General features: G+C 53.0%; 2 protein-coding genes across 6 annotated transcripts; one reads left to right on the top strand and one right to left on the bottom strand.

The window, feature by feature from the left end:
- The first annotated feature begins 13,902 nt into the window (after positions 1 to 13,902).
- On the top strand, positions 13,903 to 16,608 carry SLC16A11 (solute carrier family 16 member 11). Of its 5 annotated transcripts, none has more exons than XM_035716381.2 (5): positions 13,903 to 14,140; positions 14,680 to 14,887; positions 15,153 to 15,296; positions 15,465 to 16,232; positions 16,319 to 16,608. In XM_035716381.2, the coding sequence occupies exons 2-5, from the start codon at positions 14,686 to 14,688 to the stop codon at positions 16,561 to 16,563; spliced, it is 1,359 nt and encodes a 452-aa protein (XP_035572274.1). In that variant the 5' UTR covers positions 13,903 to 14,140; positions 14,680 to 14,685; the 3' UTR covers positions 16,564 to 16,608. The 5 variants fall into 5 exon arrangements, with proteins under 5 accessions (XP_035572274.1, XP_025284433.1, XP_025284435.1 ...); XM_025428648.3 differs by lacking the exon at positions 13,903 to 14,140 and adding an exon at positions 14,171 to 14,337; XM_025428650.3 differs by lacking the exon at positions 13,903 to 14,140 and adding an exon at positions 14,194 to 14,458.
- Positions 16,609 to 17,227: 619 nt separating this feature from the next.
- Positions 17,228 to 20,816, bottom strand: SLC16A13 (solute carrier family 16 member 13). Its single transcript, XM_025428652.3, has 4 exons — positions 20,193 to 20,816; positions 19,902 to 20,045; positions 18,525 to 19,262; positions 17,228 to 17,823 (listed from the first exon to the last, which is right to left on the bottom strand). The coding sequence occupies exons 1-4, from the start codon at positions 20,389 to 20,391 to the stop codon at positions 17,627 to 17,629; spliced, it is 1,278 nt and encodes a 425-aa protein (XP_025284437.3). The 5' UTR covers positions 20,392 to 20,816; the 3' UTR covers positions 17,228 to 17,626.
- Between the last annotated feature and the right edge of the window lie 1,018 nt (positions 20,817 to 21,834).

The raw sequence follows: 21,834 nt of genomic DNA, 5'->3' as shown, positions 1-21,834 counted from the left end.
GGTGAACCCTGGGATGTCTCCCTCCCCTCTTCTCCCCTGCTTGTCCAGGGGGCCTATCTTGTTGGCGTGAGGCTTTGCTGGGGTCTGCTGAAGTGTTCACACCCATTACACTGCTTTCTCCCGGCCCCCAATCCTGTGGGGGGATGCAGAAATCTTGGGGCGCCTGGGTGGCTCAGTGGTTGAGCATCTGCCTTCAGCTCAGGGCATGATCCTGGGATCCTGGGGTCCTGAAATCGAGTCCTACATCGGGCTTCCCGCAGGGAGCCTGCTTTTCCCTCTGTCTGTGTCTCTGCCTCTCTCTGTGTGTCTCTCATGAATAAATAAATAAAGTCTTAAAGAAAAAAAAAAGACTATTCCTTAATTTGAAGAAATTGCCCATGCTGGCTCTCTAATTTTGCAAACAAAGCCTCTGTATTCAGAGTTATACATACAAGACCCTCCTCTGATAAAGGACTTTGGTTCAAAAGAGATAAAACTGCTCTTGAGGGATGATGTAAGTAAGCGTTTCTAAGTTGCTTCTGGAAACTAGGTGTCATAGGTGAGGAGAGGATGAAACTGAGGAAGGAATCATGCAATTAGTGTGACACTTGCTTCTTTGGACTAGTTTGAACCCCTATTAGGATCCTACATTAGAAGGACTCTGGTTATAAGCTACAGAAAATCTCTCGGTTTAGGTAATGCAAAAAGACCATTTGATATACAAGGGTGTCTCACACGACCTGCTGAGGGTTGAATTGGGTCCTCCAGAAAGATATGTTAACATCCTAACCCCAGTACCTGTGATGGTGACCTTATATGGAAATAGAATGGTTGCAGGTGTCAGTAGCTAAGATGAGGTCACAGTAGAGGAAGGTGGATCTTTAACCCAGTAGGACTGTGGTCCACGTAGGGAGAGAAGAGATGCAGACACACAGGGAGAAAGCCACGTGGCCACCCAGGTAGCAGGCCACAGACTGCCTGCAAACCACCAGAAGCCAGGAAGAGGCAAGGATGGAGTCTCCCCTACGGGTATCGGAGGGAGCACCTTGATTTCAGGCAGCAAAACTTGGGTCCAGCTGTGCTCTGCTGAAGTCCTCCCTGGGTTCTGTTGATCCAGCAGTGGGACAGGAGTAAGTGGGAAGTTGCTTCATTTGGAGTCCACTCTGGGCCACCTGACCACTCCTGTTGATCCTGATACCTTTCCCAGTTCACTGACCACCAATCAGAGCCAGTCCCGAGATGCAGGCACTGTCTATACTTCTCAACATAAGGGACTGGGACTAACCCCTTCCTCCCATCGCTGTCCTCATTTCACCTCCGCTCTTGAGGGTTTTTTTCCTGGATTCTCAGGATGTCTCCTTTCTTAAAGGCAAGATCTTCTCCACCACATTCATTAAAGTCAAAGATGGATTGGGTTACACTTCCTCTGGCTCTTCCTGCTTTGAGAATCACCCCATTTCCTTGCCTGGCCCGTGGGGGCTGCTCATGTCAACATAGGCATGTCTAAATTGTGCATTTTGTAGGATTACAGTAAGGTAGGCAAGGAATCAAACTCCTCATCTCATGTTGGGAATCTGAGGGGACTCAACTCATCTACCCTACTCCTCTGAGTGGAAGGCACTCACCATAGCCGTCTCCGCGCCAACACGCTGAGATGCGGTTGCCCCATGCAGCCCCACCAGCCCAGCACCCTTGCAGGGCACCAGCTCAGGTCTCCCCCCACTCTGTTGTATTCAGAATGCCAGCGGCAGCTGTGGGTGCTCTCTGCTGGAAATCTTCCCAGTAATTTTGAGTTTCCTTTTTCTTATTCATATTTTAAAGATGATTTATTTGTTTGTTTGTTTGTTTGTTTATGAGAGAAAGAGAGAGAGCTGAGACAGGGGCAGAGGGAGTTGGAAAGAGAGAATCCCAAGCAGATCCCCCACTGAATGTGGAGCCTGACGGGGAAAGGGGGGCTTGATCCCATGACCCTGAGATCATGACCGGAGCCAAAATCAAGAGTCAGACACTTAACCAACCCAGGCACCCCCTTACTCATATTTTAAAATGATCTTCTATTTATTCAAACCGATATATTTATTTTGTATTTTCCCAATAATTACAACATCTAAATAGATGGCTCTGATTTTTGAAGTTTGCTATTCCTGCTCGCATTCCTGATGCCTCATTATCTTATGTGTTTTACGAGGGTTCCCCCCCCCCCCCACTATATAAGCTCTTAGTTTTTGGAACTTTGTCTCCCAAAATTCTTTCAAGTCTGGTCTAGTGGTGTATTCCTCCAGAGAAGATTTGTGTTTGCTTCAGCCTGAGGTCCTAATGACTTGGGAGTACTTTAAATAAAGTGCTCAGCTGGAAAAAAATATGGGACCTCAAATGTGGTGCATATTTGTGCCCTGCTCCTGCTTAAGGCAGGCTTGTGGTTATGAGTTTTTGTAAGTTCTTCTCTACCCAGAACTGAGGCCAGGATGGACCAGTGTCCATCTCATCTTCTTTTTCTTCTAGATTCTATTTATTTATTCATGAGAGACAGAGAGAAAGGCAGAGACACAGGCAGGAGGGAGAAGCAGGCTCCCTGCAGGGCGCCCAATGTGGGACTCGATCCCAGGACCCTGGGATCACGACCTGGACCGAAGGCAGATGCTCAACCATTGAGCTTCCCAGGTGCCCCCCTCATCTTACCTTCTTTATGGTCTTTCTTTCTTTCTTTCTTTCTTTCTTTCTTTCTTTCGATAGTCACACACACACACAGAGAGAGAGAGGCAGAGACACAGGCAGAGGGAGAAGCAGGCTCCATGCACTGGGATCCCGACGTGGGACTCGATCCTGGGTCTCCAGGATCGCGCCCTGGGCCAAAGGCAGGCGCCAAACCTCTGCGCCACCCAGGGATCCCTTTATGGTCTTTCTTGAGGCTGCTATTATGGTCTTACTCCCTACCTAGGTGAACCCAAGGCTTTGTCACCTGTCACCCACTTGGGAATTCAGGTTGAAACTCTGTATTACTATAGTCAGGTGTTCACGCTATCTGCTTTAGCCTTTGCTTACCTCTCTGAATGTATGCTTCAACTCTAAAGGTCTCTCTTATTTTTTTTCTAGCTAAGCCACTAAACTAAAAGAGATATTTTTATTTATTTATTTATGATAGTCACACAGAGAGAGAGAGAGAGGCAGAGACACAGGCAGAGGGAGAAGCAGGCTCCATGCACCGGGAGCCCGACGTGGGATTCGATCCCGGGTCTCCAGGATCGCGCCCTGGGCCAAAGGCAGGCGCTAAACCCCTGCGCCACCCAGGGATCCCGAGATATTTCTTTTTTTTTTTTTTTTTGATATTTCTTTTTTTATTCAGCATTTTTTAGATATTTTATAATGGGAAGGAAATATAGCTACCCTATTGGTAGAAAAAACAACTTAAATCTACTGCTTTACATTTATATATCTTGTATCTAGCCACCTTGCCAATATTTTTTATTAAGTCTGATAACTTTTTTATACTAGAACCTCTGGTGTTTTCCAGGTATTCAGTCTTATCAATATATATTTTCCTTTTTGCACTTGTTATAACCTCTAGAAATTGTTGAGTTATAATACTGCTAATGGGTATCCCTGCTTACTCTTTCTAATAAGGTAAATTTAAAGATTTTCTCTTTAGAATATTTGCCTTTTTAAAAGAAATGGCCTTTATTAAATTTAAGAAGCATCCTTCTGTTCCTATTCTATTTAGCTTTTGTTGTGGCTGTGGTTGTTGTTGTTGTAAATTAGAAAATGCTGCTGAAGCTCATCTAGTGGCTCCTCAGAATTTCTTGGTGTGATGTTATACCCAATTTGTAACCATGCCACGCCTGTGTAGCCATGCTGAAGCTGAGGGTCGGAGAGAGAGCTCTGAAGATAAGGTTTTCAGGCTGGATGGAAAGGATAAAGGGCCTTGTACTCCTGAGGGCAGTGGGGAGCCTTTGTGGGTAGATAACATCTGAATTTTGAAAAAAATCACTGCTGCAGTGAAGAGAATGGATTGCTCCCAGGTGGAGGCAGGGAGATCAGTTCGGATGTAGGTGTGGTCATTTGGACTTGGAGAAAGAGAGATATGCATGTATTTATAGCTGCTATCTTGATGCCCACAACATGCCAGACATTATGACAGGTCCTTTTTTTTTTTTTTTAAGGATTTTATTTATTTATTCATGAGAGACACAGAGAGGCAGACACACAGGCAAAGGGAGAAGCAAGCTCCCTGCGGGGGTTCCAATGTGGGACTCTATCCCAGGACCGTGGAATCACACCCTGAGCCGAAGGCAGACGCTCAACCACTGAGCCACCCAGGGGCCCCTATGTCAGGTCCTTTACTAGAGTTTAGGTGTTTCTTCTTGCTTCTTGTGTGTATGTGTGGTGGAGGAGGGAGGAATTTGTGGTAAAAATCAGAGGCAACAAATTGCATTATTAGTAATGAACAACCCCCCACCTCCATGAGATTGGCCCTCTAGAGTAATCTTTGGTTTTCCAAACTCCTCAAGTTGGCGTTCATAAATGGTTTTGCCAGTACTGTTGACTTCCTACACAATGGTGCTTCTAAGTTTTTCCTCCTTCCTAACTGACCTTAAATGGTATTTAGGGATCCACCTTGTTTCAGATAGCTAGGCGCTTCAGGTGAGGCTGGCTCCAGTCCAGTCCCAGAGGTAGTCAATCATGGTGGTCCCATCCCCCTTGTTAGTTTCATCATGGGATACGAATCTGAACACAGATGATGGGCTGTCTTCTGGGGACAGTAGGGAAAGATTCACTTATGACTAAGGCAGACCCACCAGGAGAGATATGCTCATTTTCCCCTGAAACATGTTTGTGCCTGGATGCCACGTCTGAAACTGCTACTGCCATCCTGCAACCTTAAGGGGAAAAGCTAAAACACTGAGTCTGAGGAAACAGACTGAGAATACAGGAAAAACCTGATTCCCCGATGATGTTGTCGGGCCATTGATCTCCTAACTATGGGTATTCCTACCTCTAGTTTCATTAAGATGTGAGATAATATGCTTTCTGATTGTCCAAGCCGATTTGGAATCTTTTGTAACTTGCAGCCAGAAACATCATAACCAATACAGATAGTTTGTTCTGCCAATGAGCACACTTCCTGTGCTCTTCTGAAGGGTTTGTGATCATAGGCAACACAGTCTTCCCTTCCTTCTGGGGCTGACATTACCAGGAATGGCCATCCACTGAGCTTTCTGGGCACTGCCACTTCTCATCACCATCCCCAATACCGGATGGCATCATGGAGAAGTTGGACCTATAGCTGAAGACAAAGACAAATGTGAAAGTGAGAGACCATGAGACACTGAAGGGATGGGGTGGGTAACAGGTGTAGAGCGGGGCAGCAGAGCCTGAGGCTGCTCAAGCCCAGCAGGTCTCTTGATTTGCAACTTCAAGAGTTTCCCAGGTGAGATCTGAAACTGGCTCCTGGACACAAGGGCAGGGAGACACCAAAGAATGAGATGGCCACCCCAGATTGGTAGGTGGCAGGTTTAATAAGCATGTTAATCTTACATGTGGGGCTGGTCTTGGGCTGCAGCAAGATGAGTAGGTCTCTGCACCTGCCTTCCAGAATCTTAAAAGTTTATATAGAAGCCTTGACAGGGTTGATGCACATATCCAGGCCAGATGGTCTCAACAACACACTGTTCTCTCAAGAAAGAGAGAACTAGCTTGGGTCGAGCTTGAGGGCCACTTGGCAGTCATGTGCTCTTGAGTGTACATAGCTCCTTTCATGGCCTGAGGCTGCACACAACACTCTCTTTAGGTTCAGTAGCCCAGGTGAACTGAGATGGAACTTTCTTTTCTTTCTCTCCTTCCTTCTTTCCTTCCTTCCTTCCCTCTTTCTTTCCTTCTTCCTTCCTTCTTTTGAGAGCAAGAGAGCATGATCAGGGAGGGGTTAGGAGGGGCAGAGGGAGAGAGAGAATCTCAAGCAGGCTCCACACCCAGGGCAGAGCCTGACACATGACCCTGAGATTGTGACCTGAGCCAAAATCAAGAGTCAGATGCTCAACCAGCTGAACCACCCAGGTGCCCCTGGGATGGAACATTCTTAAAGACATAAGCAAACACTGAGGAATCCCCAGCTCTCCCACATTTGTTTATTTAAACAAATAAACTCTTAAGAGCTTCCTTCTTACCTAGGAATTATTCCAAATGCTTTACAAATATTAACTCAATCTCCACAACAACCCCACGAAGCTGTGCTGATAGTAACAAGGTGCTGTCATGACCACCACCACCGTCATCATCGTCATCACCACCTTTTCTTCTCAGAAGTAGGTGCTATCTTACCATTATCTGTTTTATGGATGAGGGAACTATTGCAGAGATAGGTTAGATAATTTGTTCTAGGTCATACAGCTGGTAGGTGGCAAAGCCAGAATCTAAACCTAGCCCGTCTGGTTACAGGGGCCCTGTAACCTGTCAATATATATATATATATTTTTTTAACCTGTCAATATTGTGTGTAGCAAAATACACTTAGGTTCCGCACAAAACATAAAATGTTTGCTGTTAAGATTTTTTTGAAAAATGTATCATGTCTGTTTTATTCCTCATCTTTTATCATGCTTGTGAACATCTTTTTTTTAAATTTAAATTCAATTTGCCAACATATAACACCCAGTACTCATCCCATCACCTGCCCTCCTTAGTGCCCATCATCCAGTTACCCCATCCTCCCACCCACCTCTCCTTCTGCAACCCTTTGGTTTTTTCCCAGAGTTAGGAGTCTCTCATGGTTTGTCTTCCTCTCTAATTTTCCCCATTCAGTTTCTCTCCTTTCCCTTATGGTCCCTTTCACTATTTCTTCTATTCCACATATGAGGGAAACCATATGATAACTGTCTTTCTCTGATTGACTTATTTCATTCAGGATAATACTCTCTAGTACCAACCACGTCAATGTAAATCGTAGGTATTCATCTTTTCTTGTGGCTGAGTAATAGTTCAGTGTGTGTGTGTGTGTGTGTGTGTGTGTGTATCCCACATCTTCTTTATCTCTTTATCTATTCATCTGTTGAAGGACATCATGGCTCCTTCCACAGCTTAGCTATTGTGGACATTGCTGCTATGAACACTGGGGTGCAGGTGTCCTGTTATTTCACTATATCTATATCTTTGGGGTAAATACCCAGTAGTGCAATTGCTGGATCATAGGGTAGCTTTATTTTTAGCTGTTAAGATTCTTGAAAGGATTTTCTTTTTTTTAAATTGCCTACAAGGAACTGATTGAATCCATGAATATTTAGGATAAATCATAGGAAGTGAGAAAAACTACCCCACAAATTGTTTTCCAACGTAATGAAATTTTAGGAATATGAAATTTGACAAAGAAGTTGATTGACTAATGTTATATTTTGTGTACATTTACTTAAATATGTATTTAGGTGTTTGATGGTTTCTTTTTGTATTTTAGACTTGATAAACTTATCTCAGGTCTGTAACCTATCTGTAAGCATTTGGAAAGCTTCTAGCCCTAAGCCCTGTGTACTCAGGGATAAATCTGCTATCCTCAAGGACGACAGGGAAATAAACCCAGAAATCACAAGCCACCTAATAACAGCCGGGCTTTACATACCAGGGAGCTCAGGCTCTGCTCTTACCCCACACTGCTGCTCACTGCTCTCAGCAATCACTGGCTACTGTCCCCAAACATCTGTCCCTGAGCCCTCAGCACCAAATTCCCACCTCCCAGATCTCTGGGTCCAGGAGGAGTAGGCCCATAACCCATAAATCAGGCTGCCTCTGCTAGATAGCTGGTCAACCAGATGCCCAAGGCCTTGCCTTCACCTCTGTTGACCCACCCAGATGTGACCTCCTTCCAGACCAGCTGCTGCCACCACCGTGTTCAAATAGACAGTAGTTATCACATACTACACATGTACTTTCAACTAGGATCCGTCCCACTGCCAGAGGTTCTGGTTGTAAATCAGGAAAGAGGGAGAAGACCAGATTTGAGTCTTGGGGAAGAAGGTTCAGTAAATGGCTTGCCTGATGGGATAGAGGGAAGGAGCCCTTAGGGAGAGAGACTGCCCAGGACTTGAAAAGCCTTGGGGAAGTAGAGAGAGGCAGGAGAGGGCTTTGCAGAGGTGGTGACGCTGGAGTATGGGGAAGGGCGGAATTTGGGGCAGACAAGAGGAGCTCTGCTGGAGGCCTAGATACTGCTCCCTGTACACAGACAAGAAGAGGTAGTCCAGCATCAGGGCCTCTCGGGGCCGCAGACCCTCCTGGCAGTTTTGAGACTCGCCCACCCAACTCCTCCAGTGTCTTCACAAGGGGGAAAGGAAACAGGCCCCCTCTGCTCATTTGGCCTCCAGAACTCCGTCTGACACATGTACGAGCGAGCGCCAAGATGTCTACGTTATTTCCCTGCAGGGGTGGGAAAACCTGTTCTGACTCCCAGTCTCCTCCCACCTTGGCTTTGGTCCTGGTTGACGGTGCTCAGCTGGGAGGCAGATTCCAGGGCCCGGTAGCCTGAGGGCAGATCCCAGGCTTGTCAGCTGAGTCTCCTAAGAGGCTGCTGGAGGCGAGGTCTCACCTGGGGCTGGGAAGGCAGACAGGGGCCCCGCAAATGCAGAGGTAGCTGAGAGGTTGGGTTACTGCAGAGGGGAAATGACAGGCCTCTCCCTCTCAAGACAGGAGGCATTGGACAGGGTAAGGGGGTAATGACGGGGTGACTGCCTGTGGTCAGAAGAATGGGAGGAAACAGACTGGAGGGGAACCTACCTTTGTTCTATGCTGTGTTGAGACACGATTGACAGTATGTAAAGCCCGGCTGTTCTTAGGTAGCTTGTGATTTCTGGGTTTATTTCCCTGTTGTCCTTGAGGAGAGCAGATTTATCCCTGAGTACACAGAGCTTGGGGCTAGAAGCTTTCCAAATGCTCCCCTTGATGGGAGGAAGGATCCATCTATCTGTGGATGCATAAAGCACCAGGTGCTCTCTCTCTCTCCTGATGTCCCTTCCACCTACGATGAGAGCCCGTGACCAGGGTTTGGGTGGTCAGGAGCACAGACCCTGGACCGAAATCTGGAGCTCACGGTGAGTGAAGCAGAGAATGCTCTGAGCAGCGGCAGCAGCAGCAGCAGCAGTAGTAGCAGCAGCAGTTTCCAGGTTCAGTGGTGGCAGAGAGCCAGAAGCAACGTCTAGCATCCAGTGGTGACAACAGTGGCCTTGGCAACTCATTTAGGCCTGGGGCAGCCCATGTTCTGCCCGGTTCTGTAGCCTTCTGGGTAATTCTGAGACTACTTAGTATCCTGTGACCAATCATTTCTCTCTTTGAGTCAGGGTTAGTGCCCACAGCCTATAACTAAGAACTTTGGGGGCACCTGGAGGGGCTCAGTCAGCTAAGCGTCTGCCTATGGCTCAGGTCATGATCTCAGGGTCCTGGGATTGAGGCTCCCTGCTCCATGGGGAGCCTGCTTCTCCCTCTCCCTCTGCTCTTCCCCCTGCTCATGCTCTCTCTCTCTTTCTCTCAAATAAATAAAATCTTAAAAAATAAAAGAACTTTGACATAGACGTTAGCTAAAGTCCCAGAACCAGAAAATGCCAGATAAGATACATCTGGACATTTAGACACGCAGACCAGGCTCAAAGCCTTTAGCTGGGCACTCCCACCATCCTGATCCTTTGGCCTTGGAAACTGGGCTGTCCGGAGAGACCCGGGCACCAGAGGTTACAGACCTTTAGCTTGGGAAGGTGTCTGGGGACACAGGGGAGGGGTGATGGCAGAGAGACTTAGAAGAGACACAGGAGACAAACTTGGCAGGGGGAGTAGGTAAGGTAGGGTAGGACTCGCTGCCTGCACAGCCCAGCCCAGGTCTAGGCTCCAGCCTCAGCTCTGTATCGCAGCTTCTGACTGTGATCCCATCACCAGGCTCCCCCAGCTGCAGACTCAGCAAATTCCTTACTACCCCCCCACCCCGGCCCCTGCCCTTCCCCCCACTGTTTGGGGGGGTGGGGGTGGGGGGCCTAGCTCAGATCTCCATTCATACACGGCCACCCAAGCGGACTGGTTCCCTGCACACATGGAGCCCCGCTGTCCCATGTGGGTGCCCCCCCGCTGCCCCCATGCTTCGTTACCCCCCTCTTCCCAGAGCGTCTCAGCAGATGTGCTGCCCTGGCTCCGAACCACGATTCCTGACCTTTATGCTCTGTTTTCTCCCACTTTTCCAGGCGCTGGGTCTGGCCCTTGAGGTCTAGGTTGACTTCCCAAAGCCTGGTCTCTGGGTGAGCTGAAGGAGAAGATTTGGGGGGTGAGGGGTAAGAGTCCCCTTTATTAGGCACTTAGAGGCCCTGGGTCAGCTGGACCTAACTCCAGAAAGCCTCATATTTTTGTGTACCTCAAGTACAGCCATTATTTCCTTGCCTGTCCTCTTCCCTCCCACCCACCCACCTCTGCAGAGGACCCCCCCCAGCCGGTAGACCCAGGGAATGGCTGGGCGCAGCTTGAGGCTTCCCCTGCCCCCCAAGAACCTCCTGCAGGCGCTTCCATGAGAAAGGCCCAAAGCAGTATTAGAGTTCACAGGCACAGATGCACTCCCAGATCCCATGGTCCCCAAAGGGAATTATCATGTATAGACTTGGACCCTCCCTTTTGATCTCTAAAGACCTGCCCTGGCTCAGCATCTGGTTTTGGGGCTTTCTCCACGTGGGCAGGCTGGTCCCTCAGAGCTGCTCCTTTTGATTCCGCCCCATCCCGTGGAGCACCAGGCCCTGGGTCTGCTTGTTTCAAGAGTCTCTGGCTCAGTACTGTCCCAGGGGAGGCGCCCACTGCAGATTGGCAGTGGGTGGGGACAGGCCATTACTGTTCTTGCAGGGGGTTTCGCTGCATCACCAGTGAGGACCTGGGGAGAAAAACTTAAATAATTTACTTAGTCATTTAAAGCATTATTTTCCCACACATCGAAGATTATGAAGTAGAGGGGGTGCCTGGCTGGTGCATGCAACTCTTGATCTTGGGGTTGTGAGTTTGAGTCCCATGTTGGGTGTGGAGATGACTTAAGTAAATAAAACTGAAAAAAAAAAAAAAGAAGAAGATTATGGGGGCCCCCTGAGTGGCTCAGTGACTGAGTATCTGCCTTCAGTTTGGGTTGTGATCCTGGGGTCCTGGGATCGAGTCCTGCATTGGGTTCCCCACAGGGAGCCTGCCTCTCTCTCCCCACCCCCTCTCTCATGAATAAATCTTTAAAAAAAAAGATTATGAAGCAGAATGAAGTAGGATGCAAATGTCCACATGAATTTTCAAGGTAAGACAAGATGTTTCAAAGACATTTCCCACATCAAGAAAAGGTATAAGACCCCCGACTTTCTTGCCCACTCCGGCTGATGGGAGTCCCCATTCTCAGCTCAGCATCGAGTATTACTGACTACTAGTGAATGCTAACATCACTGGAAATTTGGGTGAAGCATCAGTCTTTGGGGAAGCATCTGGATTCCTTAGCCTGGCCTTTGAGACCTGTGACTATGGGAGTCTCTGCCCTGTGCTATCCTCCATGCTCTCTTGTCTCCACAGAGTTGCTATTTGCAGCTCTCCAAACAATAAATAATATGCCAAGCTGGTTCATGCCTTTGTGATTTTCCACAAGCTGCTCCCATTGCCTGGAATGCCCCTGCCCACGCAACCATCTGGCAAACTCCTACTCATCCTTCAAGACCCGGCATAAAGGGCTCCTCTTGTGTGAAGCCTTCCCAGCAGGCCCAAGTGGAATGAGTCAGCTCCTCCCATGCAGCACGCCGTGAGGTCTGTGTCCATCTCATTGTGTTGAGCTCTCTGCATTTCACCTTTTCCCTAATTTCATTGTGGGGGCTCGGAGGGGAGAGACTGTATTATTCATAGTTGTATCTCTAGCCCTAAGCATAGCATCTGGCATGGTTCATGTCTATAAATATTTTGTATGAAGGAGCAAACGAACAAAGCTTATTTTGACTCCTTTCTTTTTTGTTCATAGTCAAGATAGGGAGGCTAGCATTTTCTCATAAACTTTGGAAAATGCTAAGAAAACTGCTCACCATAAAGGAAAAACAAAAAAAAATCATAAATAAATAAAAAATAAAGGAAAAACAAATTCACTTGACCTTTTTGTCACCACTCATATCTTATAACCTGTGTAGTTCTGCTGAGAACTCATGAGACCAATATGGTTCTCTGCCGTCTAGGCATGTGGGGAGAGGGTGGCAGCACTGGAGGGTCCAGCCAGGGTCCTCCAATAATCGCAGCAACAGCGACTGACACATAGCACACTGCAGGCACTGAGCTAGGTCCCATAAACGTGTGTGTCTACACAATGACTCATTCCAACCCTGTACCAGCCCTACCAGGTAGCTACTCTCATGATCCCCATTTTAGAGATGAGGAAGCTGAAGCACACAACTTGCTCACAATCCTACAGCTAATACCTGGTGGAGAGTCCAGCTTGGGAAGTCCATTGTCCCAACCTCAATGCTGTGTGAGCTCCATAGGCAAAAGATGTGTAGTGATGATCATTTGGGCTAATGATCATCGAGGGCCGTGCCTTTTGGGTTTTTTTTTTTTTTTAAGATTTATTTATTTATTCAGAGAGAGAGAGGGGGGCAGAGACACAGGCAGAGGGAGAAGCAGGCTCCATGCAGGGAGCCTACGTGGGACTCAATCCCAGGTCTCCAGGATCCCACCCCCGGCTGCAGGTGGTGCTAAACCGCTGCGCCACCCGGGCTGCCTTTTGATGTCTTTTGATGATCACTTACCCCACTCCCAGGCTTTGGGATGCCCTCTGGGTTCATAAGTAACCCGTAAAGATGCTTGGCGTCACTTTGTACGTCTCCTAGACCCAGGAGGCCCAGTCTCCTCTTTGCGCTATATGTTTACTCCATGGTGCAGAGGGTGTGATTTGTTGGGGGGGAGGGGGCTCTGCTTGGGACTGAGTCCTCAGCAGCCAGTTCAGGACATAAGCTTCCTGCTCCTCCAGCTTCACCTGCCAGGTATCTCCCATAATAGGAGCCCAGAAACCAGTGAGATCACTTTCCTAGGGTGTACATGGCAGGACTGGCAACCCTCATGGACTCCTGTTCTCCGTCCAGGACGTTTCAAGGAGAGGGGAGCCCAGATGTACAAATTCAGGGGTAAGGAAAAGCTAGGCATGTCCTTGGAGCAGGTGAGGCGCTTAGGGCTGTCAGAAGGGCACAGGAGAGAGAGGAGGGAGATGGGATGCCGCGGTGGGGGGAGTGCACTTTGGGGCATGCAAGGCCTAATATCCAAAGCAGAGAAATGTGGTTGTTTTACTCGAGTTGCAGATACGTTCTCAACAACTAGGAAACACTGCCACCATGTGGCTCTCAGGGAGGCTGGCTCCAAACTGTAAATTGCCAAATTTTCTGCTACCGTGTAACAATTAAACCAAAAAGCACATCTCTTGATTCAAACAGCTGAAGTAAAGTAACCTTGAGGTAAAAAGGATACTTTTAAATAAAGTTTGCTGAGAAATTAATGCTTTGGGTTCACTTATCGGATTTCTTACTTTGCTTTTAAAATCTGAGTCTTCAGTGGTTCCAATCCCCTGGATCCTTCCTTTTTCCCAGTGACCCTTCTCTTAGAATCGTAAACGCCCTGGCCCTGCAAAGGCCCTGCCATTTCCAGGCCAATTAGGCATCAAACTGCCCCCAGGCCATTCCCTCCACTGTGGCATTCTGTTTCAGTCCTATTGCTGTTCTCTGGTACCCTCTGCACTTGGACAGATCCAAATTCAAATATTTCCACCATCTTTAAGCTGGGTGCTTTGGGGACGAGGCATCTAATCACTCTATTCCTCGGTGACTTCGTCTGTAAAATGGGCATGGCATCTTCTTCAGCCGTTTCATGTGAGCATGAACAGGTGACTTGCATCAAGTGCCTGGCACACTACAGCTCCTCAAAACGGGGGAATCCTCTTCCGCTTGGCCCTTGAGAGCTGGTTATTGTTGAACAAAGAATGAGAACTCAGTGGAGGTCGGTGATATGATATCCGACAATTATCTGCGCTCCCCCTCCCCCCCCAACAAAAGGTCCCTGAGAACAAAAATACTCATCGCGGCAGACTTTGGAGGATTTGCAAGGGTTGCCGATCCGCCCCGGGTTTGCCCGGGATGGCAATCCGCGCGTTTCCACCGCGAGCAGCAGGCCGCAGGTGCGTGGGCTTGAGCCGGGCGGGGGTGGAAGGATTGTGTGTAGATAATTCAATCCCCGTGGGACTCAGCGGCTGGCCTCACCCCCGCGGCTCGGCCGATTGGCTGAAGGTGTCGCCTCCCCCGCCCTCCGCACCCCAGCGTCCCAGGTGACTCGGTCCCCAGTGGCGATCTCTGTTTACCGAGAGAGCCGGCCCAGGTGGGGCTCCATCCCGGCGCTCCGCGCTCGCTCCCCGCTGGGGCCCCGCCCGCGCAGCAAGCGGGGAGAACACCTGGCCCGAGCTGCTCCTCGCCCTTCCCCTCCCCCGCCGCCCGGAGAGGTCGGGTAAGGGGCAGGGGTGTGTGTGGGTGGGGGCGTCCCGGGCCCGGGAGCTCGCGCGGACCCCGGAGATGTAGCCCTAGGCCTGGTTCCCATCCCTCCCCCGCGCCGTGCGGTGCTCGGGGTGACGTGCCCACCCTGGGCGAGCGGCCAGAACCTGGATCTCAGGGATGCCCGGGTCCCTGAGGAGGCACAGACGTAGTGTGTTCCCCTCTTCCCCAGACGGCGATGACCCCCAAGCCGGCCGGACCCCCGGACGGGGGCTGGGGCTGGGTGGTGGCGGCCGCAGCCTTCGCGGTGAACGGGCTCTCCTACGGGCTGTTGCGCTCCCTGGGCCTTGCCCTCCCTGACCTCGCGGAGCACTTTGACCGGAACACTCAGGACACTGCGTGGGTCAGCGCCCTGGCCCTGGCGGTGCAGCAGGCAGCCAGTGAGGGGGGCCCCCGAGGTGGGAGGCGGGCACCGGGGTGGCCTGGCGGAGCGTGTGCGTGGTGATGGAGGACCCACCTGATGACCAGACAACCCGAGAAAGGGGGAGCCGGTGGGATTGAGTTCTAAAAAAGAGAGGGTCTTGAGGTCAAGGGGAGGGGGGTGTTGGGCTGGGGAGGAGCTTAGGCCTGGCAAGCAGCCTAGAAGGGCTGGCTCGAGTCTGGGGGCCCAGGGGCGTGTCTCCCTTTGACTCCGCCCCCTCCTAGGCCCAGTGGGCAGCGCTCTGAGCACCCGCTGGGGGGCGCGCCCCGTGGTGATGGTCGGGGGCGTCCTCACCTCGTTGGGCTTCGTCTTCTCGGCTTTCGCCCGCAGTCTGCTGCACCTCTACCTCGGCCTGGGCGTCCTTGCTGGTGAGGGGAGCGGGACACCCGGGACCCTTAGGGGTGATGTTGGAGAGGGGCGCTTCCTGGGGGCTGGAGGCCAAGGGGGCGGGGCCTCCTGCGAGGGTCAGGGCTGGGATCACTGCGGCGCGCGCGTGCCCTAGCTCCCCGTCCTCACCTGGTCCTGTCGGTTCGCAGGCTCTGGCTGGGCCCTGGTGTTCGCCCCGGCCCTCGGGACGCTGTCCCGGTACTTCTCCCGCCGTCGAGTCTTGGCTGTGGGGCTGGCGCTCACGGGCAACGGGGCCTCCTCGCTGCTCCTGGCGCCCACCCTGCAGCTCCTCCTTGATACTTACGGCTGGCGGGGCGCCCTGCTCCTCCTTAGCGCCGTTACCCTCCATCTGGCCCCCTGTGGCGCCCTGCTGCGACCCCTGGTGCTCCCTGGCGACCCCCCGGCGCGACCCCGCGGGCCCTTGGCTGCATTCGGCCTGGATCTCTTCGCGCGCCGGGCCTTCCTAGTCTTTGCTCTGGGCACAGCCCTGGTCGGGGGCGGGTACTTCGTCCCCTATGTGCACTTGGCCCCCCACGCTTTGGACCGGGGCTTGGGAGGGTATGGAGCGGCGCTGGTGGTGGCGGTGGCTGCGGTGGGGGATGCGGGTGCGCGACTCGTCAGCGGCTGGCTGGCCGACCAAGGCTGGGTGCCCCTCTCGCGGCTGCTGGCGGGGTTCGGGGCCCTGACGGGGCTGGGGCTTCTGGCAGTGGGGCTGGCGCCCTTGCTGGGGAGCCCGGAGGGTTGCGAGGGGCCCCTGCTGGCCGCGGCGGGGGCCTACGGGCTCAGCGCGGGAAGTTACGCACCCCTGGTTTTCGGTGTGCTCCCTGGGCTGGTGGGCCTCGGAGGCGTCGTGCAGGCCACAGGGCTGGTGATGATGCTGATGAGTCTTGGGGGGCTTCTGGGCCCCCCGCTGTCAGGTAAGGGCCTGAGCCACCAGATCCCTCGGCCACCATCCTGTGCCCCTGGGTCCCAGGCCCCTGAATTCCTTTCCCCTTCTTCACAGGCTTCCTAAGGGACAAGACGGGAGACTTCACGGCCTCCTTCCTCACCTGCGGCTCTTTCATCCTCTCTGGCAGCTTCATCTACCTGGGGCTGCCAGGGGCGCTGCCCTCCTGCCCACCAGCCTCCCTGCCAGCCTCCCAGCAGGCCACCTCTCCTCCCCCTGAGAGGGGGGAACTGCTCCCCACTACTCAAGTTGCTCTGCTTTCCCCAGGAGGCTCTCAATCCACTCGGGACACCACTTGTTGACCATTTGTTTGAGCCACTCCCCCAATAAAGAATTTCTACCCAGTTTCTCACAAGCTCCAACTCAGCCAGTTGAGGAGGCTGAAAACATTCTTTCTACTTAAGATATTCAAGGGGGCGCCTGGGGGACTCCATCTGTTAAGCCTCTGACCTGATTTTGGCTCAGGTCATGATCTCAGGGTCGTGGGATTGTGCCCCCAGTGGGATCCCCGCTGGGCATGGAGCCTGCTCAAGATTCTCCAGTGCTCTCTCCCTCTGCCCCTCCCTCACAGTCGCTTCCCTCTTCCTCTCTCCCAAAAAGCAAGAAAAACAAAACAGGGAATCTCTGAGAAGCTGCCTGCCTGTGCATTTCAGTGTGTTGGGGTGAGGGGGGTGGGCAGGAGGGGACCATCTGCTAACTCCTCCCTGCATTTCAGGCTCCTGTCCCTGGCCTGAGGGAAATGCTGGACCAGACTTCAGCTCTCGAAGCTTTAGTTCCCCTTCCCAAGCCACCCCCACCCTGTGTCCACCCTTATCTTCTACAGCAAGAAACAGGAGATCAGTGGCCACAGGGAGGAACTGTGGTCCAGGGTTAAAGTGGATACCTCCCCTCCGCTTCGTAGCCATGAGCTCATTCAGCCAATCCCAGGGCATGAGCCCCAGCTCTTTCTGAGTTTCTGACAATGACTTGGTTTCCTTATTCGGTTTTATCTCAAAAGGGCATCCCTCTTTCCCAAATGTCTGTCTTCAGAGAAGAAAGTTGGTAGGCAATGCTAGAGATCACAGGTAAAACATGTTAAGTCTCTTGACCTTTGGTTTTCATAGCTGATTCTGAGCTCTGGGCAGCTGGCTGAGCCCCTGGATTCTTTGGCAGAGGTTGTGGGAGCAAAGAAGAGATAATAGGCCTCGAGGAAATACTAGGTGTTGGCACTTGCATTGCAACCTCCCCCTGCCAGGCCTGCCCGGGGGGAGGTGGATCAGGATGCTCAAGGCACTGTGGTTCTGTGGGCACCAAGATGGGGCAGGAGGGGAAGATCTGGTGCTGCCAATGTCTGGCTTTCTGGGTCTCACAGCCCCTTTCTGGAGTTTAGTCCTCTTCTGGCTCTTCCTTGGACAGAGAGACTTTGGTTTCAACTGCCTCTCTTATGCGGTCCTGAGGCTTGGAGGTAGAGGCCAAGGAGCAGAAATGAGGCAGAGTCATGAGGATGCCACTCCCTGCCAGGAGGAAGGACCCCGCCACCACAAAAGAAGCTGTGTAGTTGCCCGTCACATCCCGGAGGTATCCTAGGTCCAAGAGAGAAAGAAAGAACACATATCGGTGAGCCATTTCCTGAGAGTGATGAAGGGAAGAGAGTAATCCTTAACCCATCTTCTCAGAAGAGTTAGAACTCACAAGGCAGGACCAGATGAGCTCGAGGACTCTGGGGTCTCAAGGTTTCTACAGGTAATTTCTGGAGGGTAATTTCAACCACCCTTCTGCCTTCAGAAAGGGCCTCTCAAACCAGCCAGCAGACACTTGGGTATCCAGGGGTGGACAGGCACACCTGTGCTTTTCTTTCAAGCAAGTGTGGCCCTCCTTTCTACACTTCCAGTTAATAGTTAAGAGGAGAGAGTCAAGGATCTGAAAGTTTTGGCGTCTGGGACATAGAGAACTTTGACCCAACAGCTCAGACACCTGGGCTGGGGCCCAGGAGGTCAAGGGAAAAGACAGCACCTGCAGGCTATGTCTGGCCCAGTCCAGCCAGGTCCTCAAGCTGTAGGCACCCTGCCAAGGGGCCCTCATAGCTTCTCTGGGTCTTTCCACAGCCCCAATTTCTCTGCCCTATGGACCCACTTGGGGGTTGCTCTGACCGGCCATGCAGGCTGTGTTCTGTGTCAGACTGGAGGGCAATATTCACATACACTAGAATGCAAATAGTCCCCTCCCTAAACTGCGTGATGTGGCAGCCCTGAGCCCTGCCTCCCAGAAACCCAGTCCTTCTTACCTGACAGAGGAGCCCCCAGCAGGCCCCCAATGCTCTCGACCATCTGTACCAGTCCCAGGCCACAATAAATCCTTCCAGTCCCCACTAATTCAGGCAACACAGAGAAGGCCACTGGGGTCAGGGCACCTGATGTGAAGCCATAGGCCACAGCCAGAGCCATCAGGGCCGTGGGAGTGTGAGCCACGGGCAACAGGGCCAGTGACACCCCAGTCAGTGTGGTCCAGAGCATCAAGAGCCGTGCCACAGGTCCCGGGACAGCATCTCCCAGCCACCCAGAGGCCACACGTCCCACGAGGTCAGAAATTGCCACAACTGACACCAGGAAGGCAGCGGACAGTGGGTCCCAATCCAGGTCCTGGAGGTGGGCTATCAGATGTATGTAGGGAATGAAGTAGCCAGTGTTGATAAGTGTGAGGGCAACAGTGTAACGGAGGAAGGGGCCGTGATGAAGGAGGGAGGTGAGTTGGGCCCCAGGGCCCCCCACAACAGGATCCTCCATCAGGGACAGTGGGCGGAGGAGAGCACCACAGGCCACCAGGTGGAGGGAGAGGGCAGACACCAGCAGTAGAGCCCCTCGCCAGGCATAGAGGCTGACCAGCCATTGGAATAGTGGGGCAAACGCAAAGGAAGAGAGGCCCACGCCGGTCAGTGCCAGCCCTGTAGCTAGGGATCGCCTCCGAGAGAAGTAACGGGACAGGCAAGCCAAGGTCGGAGTGAAGGTCAGGGCCCAGCCAGAGCCTGTGGAAAAGGAAGAAACAGGGATTGGGGGACCCTTAGGGAGCCCAGGGCACCCAGTGATTCCACCATGGGTAGCAAGAGAACGCAGCACAGGCCTGGGTTAGGACCCTAGTATCAATACTTCCCAGCCGCACGACCCTGTGCATTTTATTCACTCTCCCAGCCTCAGTTCTCCTCTCCTCATCTGCAAGACGCAGGTAAAACACCTCATCGGCAGGTGGAGGTTCAGAAATACTGTCCGTAAGAGCAGTGACTCGGTCAGAACTTTGGAAGTTAGGCACGGGCTATACCACTTCTGGCTGAATGATCTTGGTCTGGCAAGTTACATAAGTTTCCAGAGCCTTGTTTTGTCTGTTTGTAAACTGGATAATGATATCAGCAGCCACAGGACCTGGCACAACGTTATGCTAATTCTTCCTTACACTCCAGCCCCATCAGCCCTGGGCTTGCATATTCTGGCTTCCACAACTTTGAATTTCTCAATATGCCCACACCATGTTGATCACTTTAGTCATCCCTCCTAAGACTTGCCCTCTGGTACAGGTGCCAGCTCCTCCTGTAAGCCTCTGGGAAGGGGCAGGAAAGAAGGTGAGAGTCCGGAGCCGGCTAGCCCTCTCCTGCCCACGTCCTGGGCCTCACCTGAGAGCAGCCCGATACTGAGGTATAGGTGGGTCAAGGTGGTAGCAAGAGAGGCGAGCAGCATCCCCGACGCGGCCAAGATGCCCCCGGCCATCACCACCGGCCTGGGCCCGTACTTTGTGCTCAGGGCGCTGCCCACCGGGCCTGAGAAAGAGGAAGACGCGGTCCGCGAAGCTCTCCGGCGGCCTCCGCCAGGGTCTCCCCAGCCCCGCCCTGTCCTCTCCCGCGTCCCCGCAGCTCCCTTCCCTTCCGAGGGAGGGTGGCAGGCCTCCGGGCCGGCGCGGCACTCACTCCCGAACTGCTGCACCGCGATCCCTATGGAGGCGATCCAGGAGACCCGCGCCGCCTGCTCTTCAAACGCCGCCACTAACTCCACGAAGAAAACGCCGAAGGAGCGCAGCACCCCGAACACCAGCGCCGACTGGAAGAACGCGGAGAGCACCACCATCCACCCCCAGCCCCCGTCGGGGGGCTCGGCCCTGTGCGCCATCGGCGAGAGGATCGGGCTGCCGCCGCCCCGCGCGCCCGGGGCGGGAGCAGGGCGCGGGACCCTCCACCTCTGCGCACCCAGCCGCCCGGCCTCGCGGCGGAGCGCAGGCTGCTGCTGCCGCCGGGGAAGGCACCGACGACGGAGGGACCCAGCCCAGCGGCCTAGGTGGGGCGAGCGGCTCCCGGGGGTGTGGCTCCGCGGGCCAAGCGCAGCCTGTCGAGGCCTGGGCGGGACCGGTCCGGGGCGGGAAGCCGGGGGCGCAGACGTTCAGCCCGGAGCCAGGAGGCGGCCGGTCTCCCGGTGGGTTATCCGTCTTATCACTGCAGGCGTCAGCTACCTGCCGGACCTGGCCACGGCCCGGGTCCACCCGCCGCGGGTGGGGAAGCAGGACTCCCGTGCGGGGGTGGAGCCCGGAGGGCGGGGCGGGGCTTAGAGCTGCGTACTGGACCGGGACAGTGAGTGCAGCGCATGCGTCAGGAGGGGATCGCTGGAGGCCGACTGGATGGGCCCCGCGTGACTAGGGACCTACCGGGAGGCTGCTGCGTCTCCGGCCCCCTAACCGGCCCGTCTGTCCACATTCCCGCACCGCGACTCTCACGTGGGGAGTTCACGGGGCTAGGTGGCGGGTCACCCGGTTCAGGAGAGGAAGACACCCACTTGCTTAATGGGGGGTCCAATGGCGAGGTCAGGTCGGGGGTGAACAGAGGCTTCCTGCGCGGAGTCAAACGAGATACCTGCCCTAGGGCCTGAGTACGCCAAACCCTACATGCCTGGATCCCTGGGGGCTCAGGGGCCCAGGACGAGACCAGTGGGAGGCTGGCGTTCGTTTCTGCAGCGGCGACTCAGTTCCTGTTGCTTCTGTGGTCGCTAACAGGAAATCTACAAGTCACAGAAACCAAAAATAACTCGAGAGAGGAAGGGCGGCTGTGAGCGCACTCAGGACCTCCCCAGCACCACCTACACCCCTCCCTCGGTGGGGCTGAACTCTTTTCCTCCACCCTCTGCTAAAACTATTTGCTAACAGCGGGTTTTGATCCCCTGATGGGGTTGACTGAAAGACATGAACTCTTAGCAGGGGAGCAGTCAACTCCTCCTACCCAAGTAGGCAGTCCTCCACCATATGTAACATCGATGGCTTGGCTTTCTGTTTCTCCACTGTAATCCATGCTCCCTAGGATCCTGACCTTGCAACCTTAGGGAAGGAGGATTTTTTTTTTTTTTTTTTTTTTTTTTTTTTTTACAGAGAGAGTGCATGTGGGGTGGGGAGGGCTGGGGGGAGAAGTGGGGGCAGAGAAAATTTTAAGCAGGCTCCTTGTTCAGTGTGGAGCCTTACAGGGGGCTCAATCTCCCTATCCTGAGATCAACGACCTGAGCTGAAATAGAGTCCAAGGCTTACCCGATGGAGCCCCCCGGGCTCGTGGGGGCTGTGTAATATCAAAGAGT

The sequence above is a fragment of the Canis lupus genome, chromosome 5, assembly GCF_003254725.2.
Source record: "Canis lupus dingo isolate Sandy chromosome 5, ASM325472v2, whole genome shotgun sequence".
Lineage (NCBI taxonomy): Eukaryota > Metazoa > Chordata > Mammalia > Carnivora > Canidae > Canis > Canis lupus.
Note: the sequence above shows the minus strand (reverse complement) of the source record. Positions and strands in the feature narration are given on the sequence as shown.

Coding starts and splice junctions, on each gene's coding strand:
- SLC16A11 (XM_035716381.2), top strand. CDS start 14,686: ATGACCCCCAAGCCGGCCGGACCCCCGGACGGGGGCTGGGGCTGGGTG. Junction 15,297..15,464: donor CGGCCTGGGCGTCCTTGCTG/GTGAGGGGAGCG, acceptor GTCGGTTCGCAG/GCTCTGGCTGGGCCCTGGTG. Junction 16,233..16,318: donor TCTGGGCCCCCCGCTGTCAG/GTAAGGGCCTGA, acceptor CCTTCTTCACAG/GCTTCCTAAGGGACAAGACG.
- SLC16A13 (XM_025428652.3), bottom strand. CDS start 20,391: ATGGCGCACAGGGCCGAGCCCCCCGACGGGGGCTGGGGGTGGATGGTG. Junction 20,046..20,192: donor CGCGGTGCAGCAGTTCGGGA/GTGAGTGCCGCG, acceptor CCTCTTTCTCAG/GCCCGGTGGGCAGCGCCCTG. Junction 19,263..19,901: donor CAGTATCGGGCTGCTCTCAG/GTGAGGCCCAGG, acceptor CCTTTTCCACAG/GCTCTGGCTGGGCCCTGACC.